The 21,210-nt window shown below is 42.6% G+C and overlaps 1 protein-coding gene across 1 annotated transcript in view; it reads right to left on the minus strand.

Annotated features, from left to right (window-relative positions):
- ATIC (5-aminoimidazole-4-carboxamide ribonucleotide formyltransferase/IMP cyclohydrolase) overlaps positions 1-21,210 on the minus strand; it is a 58,052-nt gene that overhangs the window by 12,503 nt on the left and 24,339 nt on the right. Inside the window, exons 2-7 of the mRNA XM_073633699.1 lie at positions 21,066-21,192; positions 15,584-15,660; positions 10,364-10,430; positions 9,910-9,998; positions 5,134-5,285; positions 4,647-4,803 (exon numbers count right to left, since the gene is read on the minus strand). Coding sequence (XP_073489800.1) covers positions 4,647-4,803; positions 5,134-5,285; positions 9,910-9,998; positions 10,364-10,430; positions 15,584-15,660; positions 21,066-21,192 — 669 coding nt within the window. The remainder of the gene's footprint in view (positions 1-4,646; positions 4,804-5,133; positions 5,286-9,909; positions 9,999-10,363; positions 10,431-15,583; positions 15,661-21,065; positions 21,193-21,210) is intronic.

The raw sequence follows: 21,210 nt of genomic DNA on the forward strand, positions 1-21,210 counted from the left end.
AGCCTGCAGGACCTTCCTGCCAAAATGCCTGATATCTGGCAGAGGTGAGGAAGGTGTGGAAACTTGACCATGTTGCCGCCTTGCAAATTTGTTCAGGGGTGGCACCAGATCTCTGCCCAAGTGGCCGCAAGTGCTCTGGTTGGAGTGTGCAAATTCACGCTGGTGGAGATAAACCTGCATTTAAATAAGCCTCCAGAATGGGTAATTTCAGCCATCTGGCTAAGGAGCCTTTTGAAGCCTGGCAACTTGTTGCCCGAAAAAAAGAACAAATAAAAAAAAAAAAAAAGAGTCCGTTTTTCCTAAAGTCCTTTGTTATTTCTAGGACAGGTACACACAGTCGAATACATGATTTCACAGAGTAGAGGGTAGTCACAATGGTATTGGTAAAACAAAGCATATAGCCTGTAGATGCCAATGGTGGCATGCCCGGCGACTGACAATGTTGCACACAGGAATAATGTAATCATAATATTGAACAGTGATGGCATCAAGGTACAATGGATAGAGTAGGCATCAAGTATAGCTCGACGCGTTTCGTGGGTGATCTTTTCCACTCATCAGGAGCTGATGCATAGTAATCCTGTAAGATATGTATATGTAATCAACCTCAATCCGTAGGGGAGGAATTGAAAAAATGTTGGAAAAGTTTGGCCCAAAATTACACTTACCAACCCTGACATAGGGCGCAGCGCATGGCGGATGGCACGGAGTAGGCCGGGGGCAGTGGGCCTCGCGGCGGGAGCTGAGGCAGCATGTGGTGTCTGAATGGCATCAGGTAGTGAAGTGACACTATATGAGTAGTGAGATGATCTCCATTGATGGAACATAAATTGTCACAGAGAAAGAAAAAATTAATTAATATATGCCCTATGTGGGGCCAAATTTCTGGAATGTATATATTTGATACATATTATGCAATTTTCCTTCTATTCTATATATTGTTACTATTTGATGGTATTTCCGGCACTGGTTGCGCTATATATATATATAATACATTTTTTTCTTCCCTGTTATTAATAATTCCTTTTCCCTGCCATCCATCCAATCCTTATCGCTCTGCCTTTGATCCGCAATTGCGTGTGCGCTTGGTATGGTTCTGTGTTGGGGTTTGTTTGTCCTCTATGCGGGAGCTGCGATGCGCCCTGCGGATCCTCCCTCCCCTCCCCTTTGGGAGGTCTGGGCGGATGCCCCTCGGCGCATCGGCGCCACGTCCCCTACGTCATGCGCGGGATGTTGATTTCGACGTCACCGCGCTGACGTCTGGAGTACCATCTGCGTGATCGCCATGGGGGAGGGTCGTTCTGGCGCCAAACACCGAGCGGTCATCTAGCTCAGTTGCGGACGCCGCTCCCCTCCTCCCGCAGGCCTCACGCACGTGGCGCTGGCGGCATGTATTTATAGGTCCCCCAGTGGTAGCGGGCTGCTCACACGGCCAGTCTCCTCTGTTGGTTTCTGCACACTAGCTGTTTCCACCTTGCTAGTTGTGCATGACATGCAGCATCAGGTAAGCACTTTGTGTCTACACCTACTTTCACTGTCATGATCCCCCACTGTCACAATTTGTTTTTTGCACTAACTTTGTACAACCCTCCATACCACCTTCCCCTTTTTTAACAACTCACCCACACGTTTAGATCTTTCATTAGCCATTCTTTAATTGGATTCCCCTTACCACACGATCTCCACCACATTTCTCACCAACACTCTGTACATATAGGCATTCCTGGATATATCATTTATACTTTATTATACGTAATCCTTTCATCTTTTAACATTATAACTCACATATTACTTCCAGTATTTTATTATGTCTTTTTCTTTCCCAGACATTCCTCCTCTTTTCTCTGACTAGTCATGTTACATTGTTGCCTTTACAAATACTTCTTTATTCAGACTTTTTTCATTATATATTTCATTATACTAGCTACCAGTACTCTCTATTTACGAGTATTTCTGGGTACAATATTTACATATTACTTTACGTAATCTAATTTATCTATTTTTATAATATATAATGATATACTATTTTCTAATATTCATTCCCAGATTTTTTCTTTCTCTGTGACAATTTATGTTCCATCAATGGAGATCATCTCACTACTCATATAGTGTCACTTCACTACCTGATGCCATTCAGACACCACATGCTGCCTCAGCTCCCGCCGCGAGGCCCACTGCCCCCGGCCTACTCCGTGCCATCCGCCATGCGCTGCGCCCTATGTCAGGGTTGGTAAGTGTAATTTTGGGCCAAACTTTTCCAACATTTTTTCAATTCCTCCCCTACGGATTGAGGTTGATTACATATACATATCTTACAGGATTACTATGCATCAGCTCCTGATGAGTGGAAAAGATCACCCACGAAACGCGTCGAGCTATACTTGATGCCTACTCTATCCATTGTACCTTGATGCCATCACTGTTCAATATTATGATTACATTATTCCTGTGTGCAACATTGTCAGTCGCCGGGCATGCCACCATTGGCATCTACAGGCTATATGCTTTGTTTTACCAATACCATTGTGACTACCCTCTACTCTGTGAAATCATGTATTCGACTGTGTGTACCTGTCCATCGATTACGTTTACATTTTGTATGCCAATTATTTGTATATGTGTACATATATGAAATTCCTTTACTATATCTACTATGATCAATAAATGTATTATTTTAACCCTCCGCATTTCAACTGCTTCATTTTAAAGTCCCAATCCCTTTCTATATACGCCTGTCGGCAATACCGGGATGGAGGCGACTAATGCGCCTCATTTAAAGTCCCAACCCCCCTCCATTGTACTATTTGTTATTTCTAGGTAACATAACAAAATCCTTTTGACATCCAACATATGAAAACAGGTCTCCTTCTCCCCTGATAGGTTAGCACAGAAGGTTGGGAGAACAATGTCACTGATCCCAGTGCTGAGGTAATGGCAATCAGAAACACGTTTTTAAGAGTGAGGCATCTGAGGAACATCTCTTCCAGAGGCTCAAATGGACTTTGTTTTTGCTTGTAGGACTACTGCCAGATGCTATGTAGGAAAACTCTTGACCGGTACTGGTCAAGTCTTGGGCACATGAATCGCACCATGAATTATAGACCTTTGTATAGATGACTCTTGCTACCCTTTTTCTGCTTGATAGTAACGCAACTAAACGGTCAGAAAATCCTTTGCTTTTTATGAGCTGCTGTTCAGATACCAGTTTGCGAGAGACAGGCTGGCCACTTCTGAATGATTTACTGGACCTTGGATTAGCAGATCCTGTCAGAGGTAGATGCCAGCAAGGCTTGGTTGCCATTCCCAGAACGGTTGAGAACCAGGCCCTTTTTGGCCAAAATAGCGCAATTAGGATGACTGGTACCTTCTCCCGTTGGTACCTTCTCCCGTCACTGGGACTTTTAGACCCCAGATCTCATATTTAAGAGGACCTGTCATGCTTTTTTCTATTACAATGGATGTTTACATAAAAGTGATCCAATTTTTTTTTTTTTTTAAAAGAGAAAAAATAAAATAAAGTAAAATAAATAAGAAAAAAAAAAAAAAGAAGATTTTTTTAAAGCGCCCTGTCCCGATGAGCTCGCGCGCAGAAGCGAACGCATACGTGAGTAGAGTGTACGCGAGTAGCGCACCGCATATGAAAACGGTGGTCAAACCACACATGTGAGGTGTCGCCGTGACCGGTAGAGCAAGAGCAATAATTCTAGCCCTAGACCTCCTCTGTAAACGAAAAACATGCAACTTGTAGAATTTTTTAAACGCCTATGGAGATTTTTAAGGGTAAAAGTTTGACGCCATTCCAAGAGCGGGCGCAATTTTGAAGTGTGACATGTTGGGTGTCAATTTGGCGTAACATTATATTTCACAATAAAAAGTATTGCATTGACTGCCATTTTATTCTCTAGGGTGTTAGAAAAAAAAAAAACAATATATAATGTTTGGGGGTTCTAAGTAATTTTCTAGCAAAAAAAAAAACCTGTTTTAAACATGTAAACACCTAAAATCCAAAACGAGGCTAGTACTTAAGTGGTTAAGTGAGATCACTTCCGGCGCGGCTGAGACACCTCTCGGCCACCAAAAACATGGTGGCGCTGCACGCACAGCCGCCACTTGGCTGGAGTACAGCGGGTCGACCGGATCCACTGCAAAGCCTGGGTAAAAACAGGGAGGGCTGAGTTCCTACAAGAGAAGAAGAAAGAAGGAGAAAGGAGAAAGGAGAAAGGAGACCCTGTCCCCCAGGCGCACCTGAGAGATCATGGGCTCCCCCCTCCATAGATGTTCCCTCCGGGCCAGAGAAAAAAAACTCAAAACAGATGATGGTAGGGAGGTGCCTCCCTTTTAAGATCTGGAGAAAGAAGGTGTTTCCTGTGGTCTGGTGGGAGGAGTTACCATCTCACAGGTGCTGTCCTGAAAGATGCCTTGGGAAAACACGTTAAAAAACAATAAAGATTATAAACATCCATTTGGAACAAATAGGTACTCAACCAGTCATGATGTGGATAAAAGACAAAAATGCCCTGGGTGCTTGCATTCATTGCAAAAAAAAAAAAAAAAAAACACAACACACACACACACAATCATTTTGAAGGTGCAAACCTAAATAGCTCTTGCCTTTTGTGTAATACAATAGCATAACATTCACCTACCAGTGAGGGGCAGCTGTGCTCCACGAGTGAAGATCTGAGCTGGAACCTGGTGAGGATTTATTCCATATCGGAGTGGAAGATGACTCACCCCTTTACTATATTGCTTACGGAAGTAATCGGATATGGCATCATCGTATTGTGCTGTGTGAGTAAATGCCTGTGGAGACCAGCATTTATAACAATACACTGCATTACAATAATCATGTATGCCAAACAGCAAGAAATAATTGCAATAAAAAAAAAACAAAAAACAAACAAACACAAGACCCAGATTTGCAGTTAAGGGCAAGGGACGATGATCACATTTGGTTGTCATGGCAAATGCATTTGAAGTTGGCAATACAATATACAATCTGATTGTACAATCCTCTACTAGCTTTACCAAAACTATAAAGACAATTACATACATAGTAAATTGTACAATTAGATAAAATAGTGTATGGTGCACTAAAAGAGGAGATCCCAATTGGGTCTTCTTTCACCTCACCTTAAGGGCCAGCTGACAGCGCCTCTCCAGAGTTGTGTCCTTCTGGTCAGATTTCTCCATTTCCTCTGCAATACTCCTGTAGTCACTGGGGTCACACAGGACAGTAACTCGTGCATGGTTTTTGGCAGCTGCCCTCAGCAGAGTTACCCCACCTGACAGACATAAAACACACAGGGATTGATTTACTAAAACTGGAGAGTGCAAAATCTGGTGCAGCTGTGCATAGTAGCCTATCAGCTTCTAACATTAAAAAACCCAAACCAAAAACCACACCGGAAGCTGATTGGTTTCTATGCAGAACTGCACTCAATTTTGCACTCTTCAGCTTAAGTAAATCAACCCCACAGTCACTTATACCAAGTTATACAGCAGTCTCCCACATCTAATCAGATTACTGATTGAAAAATCAGATGCTTTCAACAAAAGAACTGCATGTTTTGTTTAGTAGAAAAGGTGGTCATAGGGTGCTTTGCAGCCACAATCTGACTGCAATCCATTCCCTGTGCTGTTTGAGCACTCCATAAACAAACATTTGGCTTGGCTGAAAGTTTACATGGATGCTGGAACAGACAAGAAAGATCAACACAGCTTTTTTTAATCTGATCAGCTAAAACCCAGAGTAGCTTTTGGACAATGGTCATGTTTATTGTGCAATAGGGCAGTGGGAATGATAGGGTAAATACATTTTAGTGCAGACCTTAGCCCTGCTTTAATCCTCCTGTTACAGAAGACAATTTTGTTTGAACTTTTCCTTTGTAGGAGTTGTGAAAACTACTTTCAGGTTATCAGCCATTTCAGCCTGGGAAGGGACTGGAATGGTATTAGACCATTACTGAGGGAAATGCGTTTCAAAAGGATTTCAGGTAGAAGTCCTCTGTGCACTAGTGAACCATTCTTCAGCTTCAATTCTATATTTTGCTAATGACAAGGTCAGAAGTTTAACAAGCTCATCCAACTTCAGTCTAAAGATTGGGATTTAAGAAAGACTGTTCAGAATGGTGAAAAAACATTCAACCATAATGCATAAAATTCACAACATTTGCCATCTATTAAGACACCTTAAAAGGGGTTGCAAAGTCAGATTTTTTTTATCCTAAAGCATGAAGAAAAAAAAAAACCTGTGTACAGCAGCCCCCGTCATACTTACCCGAGCCCCATCTCTGTCCACAAGTCCCTCGGCTGTCCAGGACTCTCCCTCCTGATTAGCTGAGGCAGCAGCTGCGCCATTGGCTCCTGCTGCTGTCAAAGTCAGTTAACCAGTCAGAAGAGAGAGGGGGGGCCCCAAACCACAGCTCCATGTCTGAATGGACACACACAGCTGCAGTTCGGCTTGGGTGCCCCCATAGCAAGCTGCTTACTGTGGGGGCACTCAACAGGAGGGAGGGGCCAGGAGCAGTGAAGAGACCCAAGAAGAGGAGGATCCAGGCTGCCCTTTGCAAAACCATTACTCAGAGCAGGCAAGTATAACGTTTTTTTTTTTAAATAACAAGACTTTACAATCACTTTAACAGTTGACATAGAAAGAGGTGAATCAGCATAGCTGGAGTTGGGCTTAATTTTTGGTGCACACAATCACAATACCCAATTTTTGGGTAATTTATACAGCAAGAGAGGAGGTTGCGTTAAGTAAATAGATTTCAAATAAGTAAAGAACATTTCAGAGCATGTAGCAGTGACTGGTTAGCTTTCTAGCCACTCTAAACATTTTTACTCCTAAGTATTATATCGTTTTTTCACTTTAACTACTTCCACCAGCCAGCACTAAAAATGTAAAATAATTCTACATTTCACATTCCTCTTTTACAGGTCTTCTCACCATTGTTTTATGCACATCATCCATGTGCAATTAACAGTATGGGCTGTGATCAGGTCCCTGTGCCACCCTGGGGTCGGCTCGCTACTTAACACCATTTACTCCCCCCTCACATTTTACTTAGCAACACAGAATGCCAGGTGGTAACCTGGGCTTGACACCTGCATTAGTCTTAACGCATTCACAACTGTGCCTTCTGAGGATTACAATCCCTCTGTAAAATTGTATCTGTGGATGTCTCTCGCTTGTTCTTTGTAAGAGACAATGAGGTTGATCGTACTGCATTATTAAGCCACAAAAACTTTATATAAAAAAAAAAAAAAAAAAAAAAAACACACCACACCACTTGCAAAGAAAATGCAACGGTATGCATCAGCACAACCACAGTAGTTACAATGGTAGAAGCAAATGGGTTAAAATAGAAGTAGGGTTGAGTAGAATTCAGATATGCTAATTTTCTGTGAGCCATCCTGCCATTTACAGGCCGGGGTCACAGAACCTCAAGTCCTCGAAAAATGTCCATGGAAACTCCCCCCAATCCCCAGAGGAAAAGCATGAGCATTTAGCACAAATGACAGTACCTACATTTATTGAGAAGTGTCTCTTGGGCTAGTGCTGGCTGCCCTAGTTGAAATCCAAAGTCTTCCCCCCTCACTCATCTCTTTCCCTGACTATTCACAAGGGACACTTCTTAAAATGCCAGTACTGTCCCTTTTGGAAAAAAAAAGAAACTTAGGTTTTAAAAAAAAAAAAAAAAAAAAAAAAAAAAAAAAAAAAAAACGTTGGCACAGGGTGAATAGAGTTCTGCTTCAACTTCTTCTTTGGTCTAGTCAGAGCCTTTTTCTTCATGTAACCATTAGGGATGAGCCGAACACCCCCCGGTTCGGTTCGCAGCAGAACACGAGAACAGGCAAAAAGTTTGTTAGAATACCCGAACACCATTAAAGTCTGTGGGACACGAACGTGAAAAATCAAAAGTGATTTTAAAGGCTTATATGCAAGTTATTGCCATAAAAAAAAAAAAAAAAAAAAAATGTTCGGGGACCCGTGTCCTGCCCCAGGGAACATGCATCAATGCAAAAAGGTTTTAAAAAACAACAGCTTTTTCTGGAGCAGTGATTTTAATAATGCTTAAAGTGAAACAAAAATGAAATATTCCTTTAAATATTGTGCCTGGGGGGTGTCCTTAGTATGCCTGTAAAGTAGCGCATCTTTCCCATGTTTATAACAGTGCCACAGCAAAAATGTCATTTTTTAAAAACTGCTCACGGCTGTAATACATTGTCAGATCACGGCAAAATAGATAAAAATACCAAAAAAAAAAAAAAAAAAATGGTGTGGATGTCACCCCCAAAATCCATACCAGGCCCTTCAGGTCTGGTATCAATATATTAAGGGTAACCCCGCACCCAAATTTTTTATACAAATGGCGTGGGGGTCCCCCAGACCCCATATACTCTGAAAAGAAAAAAGACCTCTAAGTGCATGAAGACCCTCCATTTCTAGACTGATATCTGCTTGGTTTGTTACTCAGAGCGCCCTTATACACACTTAACTATATACTCTGAGCAGAGATATAGATATACACACACACACACACACACACACACACACACACACACACACTCTATACGGCCTGCCCTATATACCCTGCAGAAAATTGGGCCTTAGGTGTTGGTGGTACCAGAACACTAAGCCCTCACAGTTACTCTTGTTAGGCGCAGGAACGGCCCCTGCTGTGATTATATCAAGAATTGTAATTACATGCCCCTGTTACACAGGGGCAGAAAAATTGGGCATTGGGCAATGGTGGTGATGCCCTAAACCAAAAATATTGTTGGAAGCTAGCATCATCAAAATTGAGGAGGAATAGAATAGTCAGCATAGGCAGTCTTCAAGGGATCCCACATCCATAGCAAATTCAATCAGTTACATCAGCATCAGGTGCTTGGTAGGCTCACATCCATAAAAATGGATCAGCAGCTATCAACGGAGTCTGTGGACAGGCGCACTCTTTGATCAGTTACAAACCCTCCAGCAGCACTGAATGTGCATTCAGAAAGCACGCTGGATGCAGGCCAGTAGCTCCACTGCATATTGAGCAAGTTCTGGCCAGTGGTCCATCCTCAAGACCCAGTAACCCAGTGGATGCTCTGTTGGAAAGGTCTCCAAGTCTGCTCTTGCCCCTAGAGATATTCCTGCACCATGAAATGTAGATGCTGGCGATGGCTTACTTGAGCCAATCAGACCTTGGCGCTGAGGACTGAAAAATTGTTTAAAGGCATCGGTCAGCTCAAATTTTCCACGAACGCCCCATAATGTTTGCTGTTCGGCGAACGGGCAAACACCCGATGTTCGACCCGAACACAAGCTCATCCCTAGTAACTATGCTTGGGAGATTTTCCCCTCACTGTGTGACCCCAAGCAGTGAGCAGAATTTCTCCAACAGGTATATCAACCACCAAAGGATTGGAACTTCTGTCATGCTTTTGTGGATCTTTGCTTCTTGTGTGCTTACATGAATGAAAGCAAGGGGACTCCTCCCAAAAGGGCTAGAAACAGCAATAAAACCTGATACAGTTTAACGCTCTTGTTCTACCGAAATATATATATATATATATATATATATATATATATATATATATATATATATATATATATATATATATATATATATATATATATATATATATATATATTATAAGTTAGGCTACAGTTGGGCTTTAAACTAGAACATGTGCAAAATAACCCTAATCTAAGGACGAACGTTTGGACTTTTTAAATTATGGTTACCACAAGAGAACATGGAGATTATAGTAGTCCTTGATACTTGCAAGGTTCAACACTAAAAAGCATGGGAAAAAGATTGCTGGAAAGAAAAAAAAAAAAAAAAAAAAAAAGGGGGGGGGGGTCCAAATTTTACACTTTCAGCACCAAGAAATCTAGGGAGGGAACGAGATTACCAATATCAATCTGTTCCACAGCTTCCTCCACTGAGACACCAGATGCAGACACAGTCTTCACAAAGGGGTACAGATTACACACAACCACCCTGTAAAAAGTTATCAAAAAAGTGGACCATTAAAAATTTCGCTGACACACACACACACACCTTATATTAAATATTTAACATTTTATATTAAAGTTGGCATTGTGCAGAAAACTCAGTTTTGAAAGGGGCATTTATCTTTAAATTTGAAATATACCAAATGGTAATATACTTAGAAGTTAAAATGTTTAATCCAGCAGTATGCCCCCACTGAAAATGTAAAATTCATCAACCAAGATTTTTTTCAGTCAGTAGTATGGCTAGCTTAAAGCAGTCAACTTAGATGTTGGTTCTCTTGCACGCCTTTCTTTATACATCTAGAGATTTATCTGCCATATCCATCTCCAGCTTAAAAGCCTATATTGTACCTGACATAGCTGAAACCTAATCTGGTAAGATCAGCTTGGTCTTCAGGGGTCCCTCTTGCTAGGATACCTAAGAAGAAATAACATCAGATGTAAAAATAAATAAATATCTTGTTCCACTTAATTTGCTAGGGCGGTTCCCATCCCACAGTTACAGTTTATATAGAGTGATTGTATTTGGTCTCATGTGAAATGCTGCATCTTCTGACCAGGACTTTAACACCAGGCCCTTCCAGAGACAGAATTAATTCATTCACATAATTTATTACATTATTCATGTTAATGCTACTTGGCTGTCAGATGTGTTAAAGTGTTAGATTCCCTTTCAGTAAAGCTCCTGTCCTTTAAAAAGGCATGATATATAGCATAGTGCTTTTGCAGCATCAGTTGGCCCTTTCCATGTTGTACAACACCTGGTTGATCCTGCCTGTTCCTGTGTGTACTGACCACACTAATCATGTCTGCTGATCCATGATAGTGTGGTCAGTTACATGCCTCCATCATCCAGCTCTCTCCTTAGCGTCTCTGCATCTCCCCCTCCTCTCACTGTCATTTCCATAGTCTATGTGTGTGAGTTGTGAGGCCGATCTCCCCTCCACCCATCCCCTTTTGCCTTTAGTAATACCATTCTCTGCAGCTGCTCCAGTGCTTGGAAAGAAACATTAATTACTTTGATCATCTTGGTCCATGTTTAGTGGTGTATGGTTTCTTAAAATAATAATGCTATATACCTTCTTTGCACAGTGCTGCTATGCAGTCATGTGTCCTCCCTCTGCTATCTTGCATACATCAGAAGGGAATCTCAGCCCCTCTCACTGTAGTCTTAGATCGGGAAGGGAAGCCAAGGGGGAGGACAGATGACTGCACAGCAGCACTAAGCAAAGGCATTTAGCATTATAATTTTAACAAAACACACTAGACCTAAAAAACAGAAAAATTACCTAATGGATGAGACTTTACAAACACTTTAAGCCACACCCTCTTTCAACTCAGCCCTGGCCCTTCACAGTGCTGTGGCTGCCACATAAAAAAAAACTCTACCTTCAACATATAAAAAGGAGTAAAAAATGTATAGCAGATAAAAACAGCAAATGAAGGCTTGTGTCCAGAACATAGCGAAGCAGAAAAAAACAAAAAACAAAAACAAAAAAAACCCCACAATTTTGAAAAATGGTTTTCCCCAAACTGTGCATCCAAAAAACAGGAAATAAAAATTGTCATTTGAAAAAATGATATTGAAAAAATGTGCCTTTAAGACGTTTGGGCGGAAGTGACGTTTTAACAACGCTCCTGCCCTGCTATGGTATGGAGACGGGTGGGGGCCATCTTCCCCTTACTCGTCTCCACACCAAGGAAGGAGACAGACGTGATCGCCCCCGCCGCTGTCGACGGCTCCGGATCGCGGCCGGAGGGGGGGCCCTCTTCCGCCCCCGATAAAAGTTATCTTGCGGCAAATCCGCCTCAGAGACCACTTTTATCCGACCGCCGGCCGAGCACGGGGATACCGGGGTTATGGCAGCTAACTGCTGCCATAACAACGATATCCATCTCCAAAGTAGGGACGTATATCGGCGTGCGGCGGTCGGCAAGTGGTTAATTGATGGAAGGAAAAAATAAAAAAATAAAATAAATATAAAAATAAAATAAAAGGACACGTGTAAATGTTACAGCTGGCTACTGAGCCAAAATGAACAAAACAGAAATTCACTAATGCCGATAGTGAGAAGGTTTATCAAATTAAACAATTTATCAACTGTAGCACAGAAAAGGTTCTATACATTTTAGAATGTCCGTGTCAAAAATTATACATTGGCAAGACTAATCGACAGTTACGAATACATATAGGTGAACATCTGTGCAGTATCAGAAACATCCAAAAAAGTAAGGACGAGGATAACCCAAAGTGGGGTCCCCTTGCACAACATTTTGAGAGGTTCCATAATTACTCTATTGGATTAAAAGTAAGGGGCTTCTTTGCCCTATTTCTATCCAACCGCAGAGGTGACTATGACAAAGTCCTTCTGCGGAAGAAAAAGGAATGGCTCTTCTGGTTACGAACTATGATCCCAAAAGGGTTAAACACTGAGCTAAGCTTAGAATTATTTCTTGAACATTAATTCCGCTAAGTGGAATAATTAATATTAGGGATGCACCGAAATTTTGGCCACCGAAACATAGCAGCTGAAAATGGCCCTTTCAGCAAAAAGCCGAAAGGAGAATTCTTGCCGATACTGGCGCTGAAAAAAGGGACGGGGCCATCCCGCTGGGTGCCGCACATGTTTCATCCTGCACACCCCTCAGTCTTCCCTCCCTCCTCCTCCTGTCCTACACAGCCTCCCCAGGGCCTGGTAATGAATGTCACGCTCACACGCTGTGTGTCAGAGATCTGAATTCGCCGTGCAGCCGATGTAACGATGTCCCACCTCCTAGACCGCCTCTTGTGATAGACGGCACTCTGATCCAATGCTAAGAAACATTGTGCCGTGTGTTATAGGAGGCAGGACATCGGCTGCACGGCGATTCAGATCCAGCTCTGACACAGTGTGTGAGTGTGACATTCATTACCAGGCACTGGGGAGGCTGTGTAGGACAGGAGCGAGGAGGAGGAGTAAGAAGGAGGAGGAGACTCTGAGGGGCGTACCGGGATGAAACTGGCTGCACGGCAATTCAAATCTGACACACAGCGTGACATCTCATTACCAGGCACTGGGGAGGCTGCATAACATGGGCACTGGTAGGCTGCATGCCATGGGCACTGGCAGGCTGCATGCCATGGGCAGGCACTGGTGAGGCTGCATGACGGACAGACAGACTGCTAAAACTGACTGGTAGGCTGCATCTGACAGGCACTTGTGAAGCTGCATTGATCTCCTGTACCATGTCAGCAGTCTCTGACCATCTCCTGTACAAAAATATTTTTTAAAAACAGTCACTTTTGGTTCTGTATCAAGGAAGATTTATTTTCGGTATCGGCACAAAAAAACCCATTGGGTGCAATATATTACATATTTATATATTTCCAGCACAGATATGCTGCTTCCACTTTACAACTACTTCATTGATCTTATTGAGTTTTGGACTGGGCCATGTGCGAATCCATCTACAAAGTACTTGCTGCTCAAGATGCGGTTTCCTGCAGATCCACTGCTTCCACTTTACACCCACTTCATTAATTTTGGAATATTTGTTGCCATGTTAGATAAAACTAAAAAACTGAGTAAATTCATGTAAACATACAATATGTTGTGCTCAATATAGTGCTCTCTGCAAGTCCACTGCTTCCACTTTGTATCTACTTCAACAAATTTATTCTGTTCAAGGAAGTCCACAGATCAATGAAGGGTTGATATGTGAAAGTGCTCCATAATGTGCCAGCTGCGGTGTAAAAAAGCTACCACATATGGTTATAATACACTTGGTACTTGAAATATAGTAACAGTTTTTTCAACTAATTTAATTTTTTAACTTTGGACACTATAGTTGTAAGGCTGTGGCCCTTTAAAAGTGAAAAATCCTGAAAGGGAGGAGCTTTCCTGTTATAAGCATGCCGAAAAGCCCACTGCATTGTTCTGACGAAGCTTATGGAGTTGAGCAAAATGCATAGACATCTCAGTGTCCTACAGCCTGGCTCTCTTGCCGTACACAAGCGGCCTTTTTCCCCCGCTTCACTGTACCATGGAGGTTTACTATACAGCCCCACTTCACAGTCCCAGTGTGAAAGAGCTCCAAGTAATATATACCTGGATGAGGTTCATTCCAATGGTGTCATTGAACGCAAGACAGACTAATTAGGAGACCTCGTGAGCCTTTTGATGGTAACATTTCATTGTCATGGACGGACCATTGGAGCATGCGGCAGAGATCGGCGAGACCAATCCATGGGACGGTTTGTCCTGCTTTATATCTTCACGCTGAGTTTTTATTATATAGACTCACACACCAATACATTGCTGCAGCTTCACTCAGAGATAATCCATCTCCACCCATATGCTCTTTCACCGACAGTCTCCATGTCTGCACCATCTCCATTTGGGATTGGTCTGCTTATATCCACATGAATAACTATTAGACACTTCATCTCAGCACTGTCCATACTGCTGGTTCACTGTGGCTGTTCCTCCAGAGTGGCATTCCTGGCTCTGAGTTTGTGACATTTTTGTTTCATCAGTTGATTTAAGGGATCCTTGAACTTCATGCTCCCCAGTACTTAGTATTACTGGATGCCTATTCCCAGACTGTCAAGCATCTGGTCACCCCCCTGTATGTGAGAAGTGAATGTCTGTGTACAAGTTAGCCCAGGCTGTTTTTATACATATTGTGACATTGTTGCCATAATGTTTACACTTTTGGTGAAGGTTTTGTTCATTTTGGCTCAATAGCCAGCAGTAACGTTTACATGTGTCATTTTTTGCATCAATTAAAGTTTTTTGTACTCATACTGCAGTGTGTTCCATTTGAAGCTTCTATTCAAACCTTTGGTTTACTTTTTCTGTTTGCATGTTTCCAATGGCTTCAGGAACCCCAGTTTTATTTAAGCTGAGTCGGTAGGGTACATTTTAGGCCCCTTTCACACAAGGCGAACTCCGCTTCCACGGAGTCCACCTTGGTCCGCCGGCTCAGCGGGAGATCTCTCCGTTGATCTCCGCTGAGCCGGCGGATGACAGGTCCCTCTCTGCTCACTGAGCGGGGAGGGGCTTGTCAGGCGCCGCTGCCACCTATGGAGGGATCGGATGAAAACGGACAGCATGTCCGTTTTCATCAGATCTCACCCGATCCGCCAGTGACGGACCTGGACGTAGGGCCATCCGTCTTCTTTTAGCGGATCGGACCAGGTCGGATGTCAGCGGACATGTCTCCGCTGACATCCGTCGCTCCATAGGCTAACATGGAGCGCCCGTTCAGGTCCACTGTCAAAACTGACAGACGGACCTGAACGGTCCGATCGTGTGAAAGGGGCCTTATATCAGTCAACGTGGATTAAATGATAATATATTTTCAATTTTTTTTTTCACCCGCAGTTTATTTTTTGGATAGCCTATTGCAGTAACCTAATCAAAATACAGAGACCAGCTTAAGATTTAATAGGACCTTTTCTGGAAACAACCTTGGAGTAATCTTACTTGAAAGAATGTCAGCAACAGATAGAGTGCCAAGGAATAACTGAGTAGAGCGGGTCTCTGTACTCTTTATGCTACAGTTCATTAGCCTCAACATCGAACTCACCGGCATGCACAGCTGGGTGCAGCGTCTTCACACGTCCCCCCAACATCTCCGGGAACCCTGTAAGCTCAGAGACATCCCTGGAGGGAGACGGAGAAAAAAAAAAAAATTTTTTATAAAATCCTTGGCCACAGATGCCTCCTCATAACGGTTACAAAAGATATAACACTTGGTAATCCATTACTTATTAACTTACATTTTTATAGTCAACATAGGAGTTTGTAACCTAAAAAATAAAACTATTTGTGATGGAAAAGTACATGAATACTTTCACTGGTAGTAGGATTTCACGGGTAGTTGGTGGCCATGACAATATTGGTCTTCCCACCCAACAAAAAGAGGAAGTCAAGGAGGGAGTAGAAAAAAAAAAAAAAAAAAAAAAAAAAAACATCCCACCATTTAAAACTGAGTCTGCTTTAAGGACTCCTGACCTGCCACATTGAGGGGGGTGTGCGCAACTAGTTCTGACAGGCACCCAGCTCCCAATTTCCCTCAGGCCGCCTAGGCCCTCCATTTAGTTCTACTTTAACTGTGGCAGAAAAAAATTAGGTCACCAGCCTGGCTGTGCAAGTCTCATGACCAGATAGACAAATAAAAATCCCTTGGCATATAAACGATTCTGATGAATTTCAACAATGTATTAAGTCATTTCAACTACTTCTTAGCTCTAGCGCTGCATATGGACTTTATATGTTTAAGTAATTTACTTGAAATTCCTTTTCAGTTACTATAGAAGCTTCGTTACTTAGAGACAGGGCCGTAGATAATTTTTTTTTTTGCTGGGGGGGGGGGGGTTCAGGTCTTTCAAACTTAAAGGCATCATTTACACTTTGTTGGGGGAGGTATGGTAAAAACATGTGACAGCAGAGTGGGGCCCCATTCAACTGAATAGAACGCAATGCATGCAGTTGTGGTGCGGTAGTGTACTCATCATTAGTACAGCAAGCTCCTCCTAAGCTCCCTAGTTTTTCTTTCATTCAGCGCCCGCTGGGTTAAACAAAAAAACACACCTTACTGTGTGAACCAAGCTTTAGATCTCATTCACATTTTAAATGCCCAAAGTCAGAGATTCTAAACATAACTACGTCAAAAGAACAGCAGGCAATTCAACCTACATTTCCCTTCGTTTGGTATAGAGAAGAGCTTGGCTATTTAGGTGTAAAACTTACAGCATCATTGTCAACTCTATGCGGCTAACTATATCCCTATACTGAATAAGGTCAAAGACCAACTAAACTATCTGAGACACAAACCCCTCTCGTGGTTAGAGAGGATCAATGCTTTAAAAATGTTCATCCTGCCAAAATTAACATACATATTACAAATGATCCCAATAAGAGTCCCACAAGATTTCTTCAAGAAATTAAGAACTCTAGTAATAAAGTATATATGGAGGTACAAACACCCTAGAATCTCATATGCAACACTTGTAAAGGGGAAACAATTAGGGGGATTATCAGCACCGGATTTTAAAAAATATTATCAGGCATTATCTCACGGATAACAGGTTGGATACATGATAAAGACGGGAAAGGGTGGGCGATTATTGAAAAAGCCCAAAGCAAAGTAGACTTAGGGAAAAGGGTGTGGATCCCACATCAATATCGCATCACAAATCCACTAACAAAAAACACTTTTAGGATATGGAATGGTTTGAGTAGATTATATCACTGGCAATATAACCCCCCTTTAATTTCTTTACTAGACACAAATTATTTTAAACCTGGGAAAGATGAGCACATGTATTTTATTAGATGAGCAAAGGAGGATGACATAACTTTACAAGATGTAATGACAGGAAATAGATTATGCACTTTCTCTGAATTAAGACAAAAATGGGGAAACAGACCACTAGATAGATGGAGATATGCACAAATACTGCACTTTTCACAGACACTCCCCCAGCCACTACGGGGAAGAGGTAATATAAGGCCTATGGAGAGGCTACTCTCTTCCCCGGGGTGCTTGGGCCAGAGTATATCTAAAATATATAAAATATTGGTAGAAGAAACAGAACCTAAATACCCACCCTATTTGGGGAAATGGAAAGAGGAAATAGGTGAACTGCGGGATGAGGAACATAGGTGTAAGATTCTTAGGGTAGCGTGCTCTACCTCTAGAGATATTAAGACAATAGAAATGTGTTATAAACTGATGGCGAGATGGTATGTTGTCCCGCAAATAGTACAGTAGAGACCTCACCAACATTCTGGAGGGGATGGGGCGCCATGGGGACCTTTGCACACCTATGGTGGGACTGTGTGAAGATCCAGCCTTATTGGGAAAGGATCACAGATAACATTTAACAGAGAAATGTATGTAGGATGTATGAATGAGACCCAAGACTAAAATTTGAGCTAACCTTACGTTGAAAGTGGAGCAGGTGCAAGGGGCAACATATTGTGGTAGGCAGTAAAAATTCAGTGATTTATTTAAACCAAAAAAAAAAAAAAAAAAAAAAAAACAACACAACAAAACAAAAAAAACGGTGTCCTAAGAAATTTTATCACAGTAAAAATCTCTCCTGCGCTCAGGTGTCCATGAACCGAACGTGTGGTGCGACCGCCTAAAAAGGTAATGCCTAATGTCTTGCAGCCCTCCTTTGAACAATGGGTATTCAAGCTTTTCTGTTTTTTTTCTAAGAAATGTTATGAAATGTTTTGAGATGAAAAAATAAATAAAAATATTGTGCACTACCTACCACAGAATGGTGCACCCTTTGCACCTGGTCAATATGGTTGGTTTTTAATCAGTCTTAACCACTTGCCGACCAGCTGCCGCAGTTGTACTGCGGCAGAACGGCACGGCTGGGCGAAAGGACGTTATGTAACGTCGCTTCACCCTGCGGCCACTAGGGGGAGCGCACGCACCGCTCGCCCCCCCCAAGCCGTTGCGAGGCGGTCTCAATCACTGCTGGGCTCCCGCGATTGCCATTGAGACATGGAGAACCCAGAACAGAGTATGAACAGCGATCTGTTATCTTCCCTGCACAGTCCCCATCCCCCTTCAGTTAGAACACACACTAGGGAACACATTAACCCCTTCACTGCCCCCTAGTGTTAACCCCTTCACTGCCAGTGACATTTTTACAGTAATCAATGCATTTTTTTTTTTTTTACCACTGATCGCTGTAAAAATGCCAATGGTCCCAAACATGTGTCAAAATTGTCTGCCATAATGTCTGTCACGATAAAAAAAATTTTTTTTATAAAAATGCTATAAATCTAACCCCTATTTTGTAGACGCTTTTGCGCAAACCAATCAATATATGCTTATTGCGAATTTTTTTTTACCAAAAATATGTAGAAGAATATATATCGGCCTAAACTGAGGAAAAAAAAAAAAAAATAGCTTATATATTTTTGGGGGATATTTATTATAGCAAAAAGTAAATAATGCGTTTTTCAAAATTGTCGCTTTTTTTGGTTTATAGCGCAAAAAAATAAAAACCGCAGAGGTGATCAAATACCACCAAAAGAAGGCTCCATTTGTGGGAAAAAAGGGGCGTCAACTTTGTTTGGGTACAGCGTCGCACAATTGTCAGTTAAAGCGACGCAGTGCCGAATCGCAAAAAAAGTTCTCTGGTCAGGAAGGGGGTAAAGTCTTCCGGGGCTGAAAAGGTTAATGTAGTAAACCCAGCTTTAGCTTTTGTACATACAAGTAAGCCTATAACAATGCTTACCTGTAGGTACAGTGAATATCTCATAAACTTGTGGTGTTTAACCACTTGCCGCCCGCCATATAGCAGAATGACGGCCGCAAAGTGGTTTCAATAACCTGACTGGGCGTCATATGACGTCCGCAGGATATTAAGCCGCTGCGCGCCCCCGGGGGCGCGCATCGCGGCGATCGTTATTGCGGGGTGTTAGTCTGACACCCCGCAACACCGATCTAGGTAAAGAGTCTGACGGAGACTCTTTACCACGTGATCAGCCATGTCCAATCACGGCTGATCACGATGTAAATTAGGAAGAGCCAGTGATCGGCTTTTCCTCAATCGTGTCTGACAGACGTGAGGAGAGCCGATCGGCTGCTCTCCTGACGGGGGGGGGGGGGGTCTGTGCTGATTGTTTATCAGCACAGCCCCCCTCGGATCCCACCCAGGACCACCAGGGAAGCCGCCCAGGACCACCAGGGAAGCCATCCACACTGGACCACCAGGTATGCCCCCTAGACCCCCAGGGAAATACTAATCTGTGCACAGGCAGCTGCCAATCAGTGCCTACTCACAATGCCTACCACTGCCAGTGCCACCAGGGATACGTATCAGTGCCGCCCATCAGTGCCACCCATAAGAACCCATCTTTGCAGCCTTTCAGTGCCCATCAGTGTCGCCTATCAATGCCCATCAGTGCTGCATATCAGTGCCACCTTATCAGTGCCCATCAGTGAAAGAGAAAACTTACTTATTTACAATTTTTTTAACAAAAGCAAAATTTATTTTTTTCAAAATTTTTGGTCTTTATTTGTTTAGCAAAAAATAAAAACCGCAGAGGTGATCAAATACCACTAAAAGAAAGCTCTATATGTGGGAACAAAATTATAAAAATTTAGTTTGGGTACAGTGTTGTATGACCGCGCAATTGTCATTCAAACTGCGACAGCGCTGAAAGCTGAAAATTGGTCTGGGCAGGAAGGTGTATAAGTGCCCTGTATTGAAGTGGTTAAGGAATATTCACATTGAAAGCAGCCAGTGATCTAACCGGTGCATGCGCTCTGAAGGGACAGCATACCGCTTGGTTGTACTTCTGGGGAGGAGTGCAGTGCATTCTGTACTTTTGTGACCCATTTTTAGCCGGCAGCCTGCTGTCAGCTGACATCGCTCAGCAGGTCCTCAGCAGATCCTAACTTTAAAGTCAGGATTCACCGAGATGCCTGGACCAGTAAACAGCTTACTGTCTGGGCATTTTGCCAGGATGCTCTGGGGGGGCATTTGAACCTCCCCCCTTATCTACGCCCCTGCTTAGAGCACATCTAAAAAGCAAGATTAGAGTAGTACTATTGACTGGATCTACTAATTCTTTTGGGGTGTTTACCGAGAATTTGTCTCAGAATCTATGTTTTCATTGAAATCCCCCTCTCTAATTCAAAATTTAGGGAAAAGGGGGGGGGGGGGGGGGGGGGGGAATGGCACATAACATGCACCTTTAGGCTGCATTCATACCTGAGCAATTGTTAGCACGTTTTTCTATAGGTCGCCTGTAATCTGCCCCAAAGAAGATCATTGTTTGAGCTTAAGGATTTTTGCTTCAGGTGAAAGCGCTCAGATGTGAACAGGTGCCATTGAAAGAATGGGATTTTGCTTGTCGGCATTTTTCCGGAGTTTTATGAGCTGAAAATGCTCAGGAGTAAATGCAGCCTTAGCAAAAATAGACTGGCTAACCAACAGTCCTTGCAATTGACCAAGCAAATCTCAAACTACACTTTTTAAAAAAAAATTATCTTTAGTGTTTTAAGGTTAATAAATATGAAATGTAGTTTATACCTCACTGTGAGCCCAGCATCACGAAGAGCTTTTGCAGTTCCACCAGAAGCCACCAAGGACAGTCCAAGAGAACTCAACTTCTGTGCAAACTCCACAAGACCAGTCTTATCAGAGACACTAAAAAGAGCTGTAAAAAAAAAAAAAA

The sequence above is a fragment of the Aquarana catesbeiana genome, linkage group LG06, assembly GCF_042186555.1.
Source record: "Aquarana catesbeiana isolate 2022-GZ linkage group LG06, ASM4218655v1, whole genome shotgun sequence".
In the NCBI taxonomy this organism is placed as follows: Eukaryota; Metazoa; Chordata; class Amphibia; order Anura; family Ranidae; genus Aquarana; species Aquarana catesbeiana.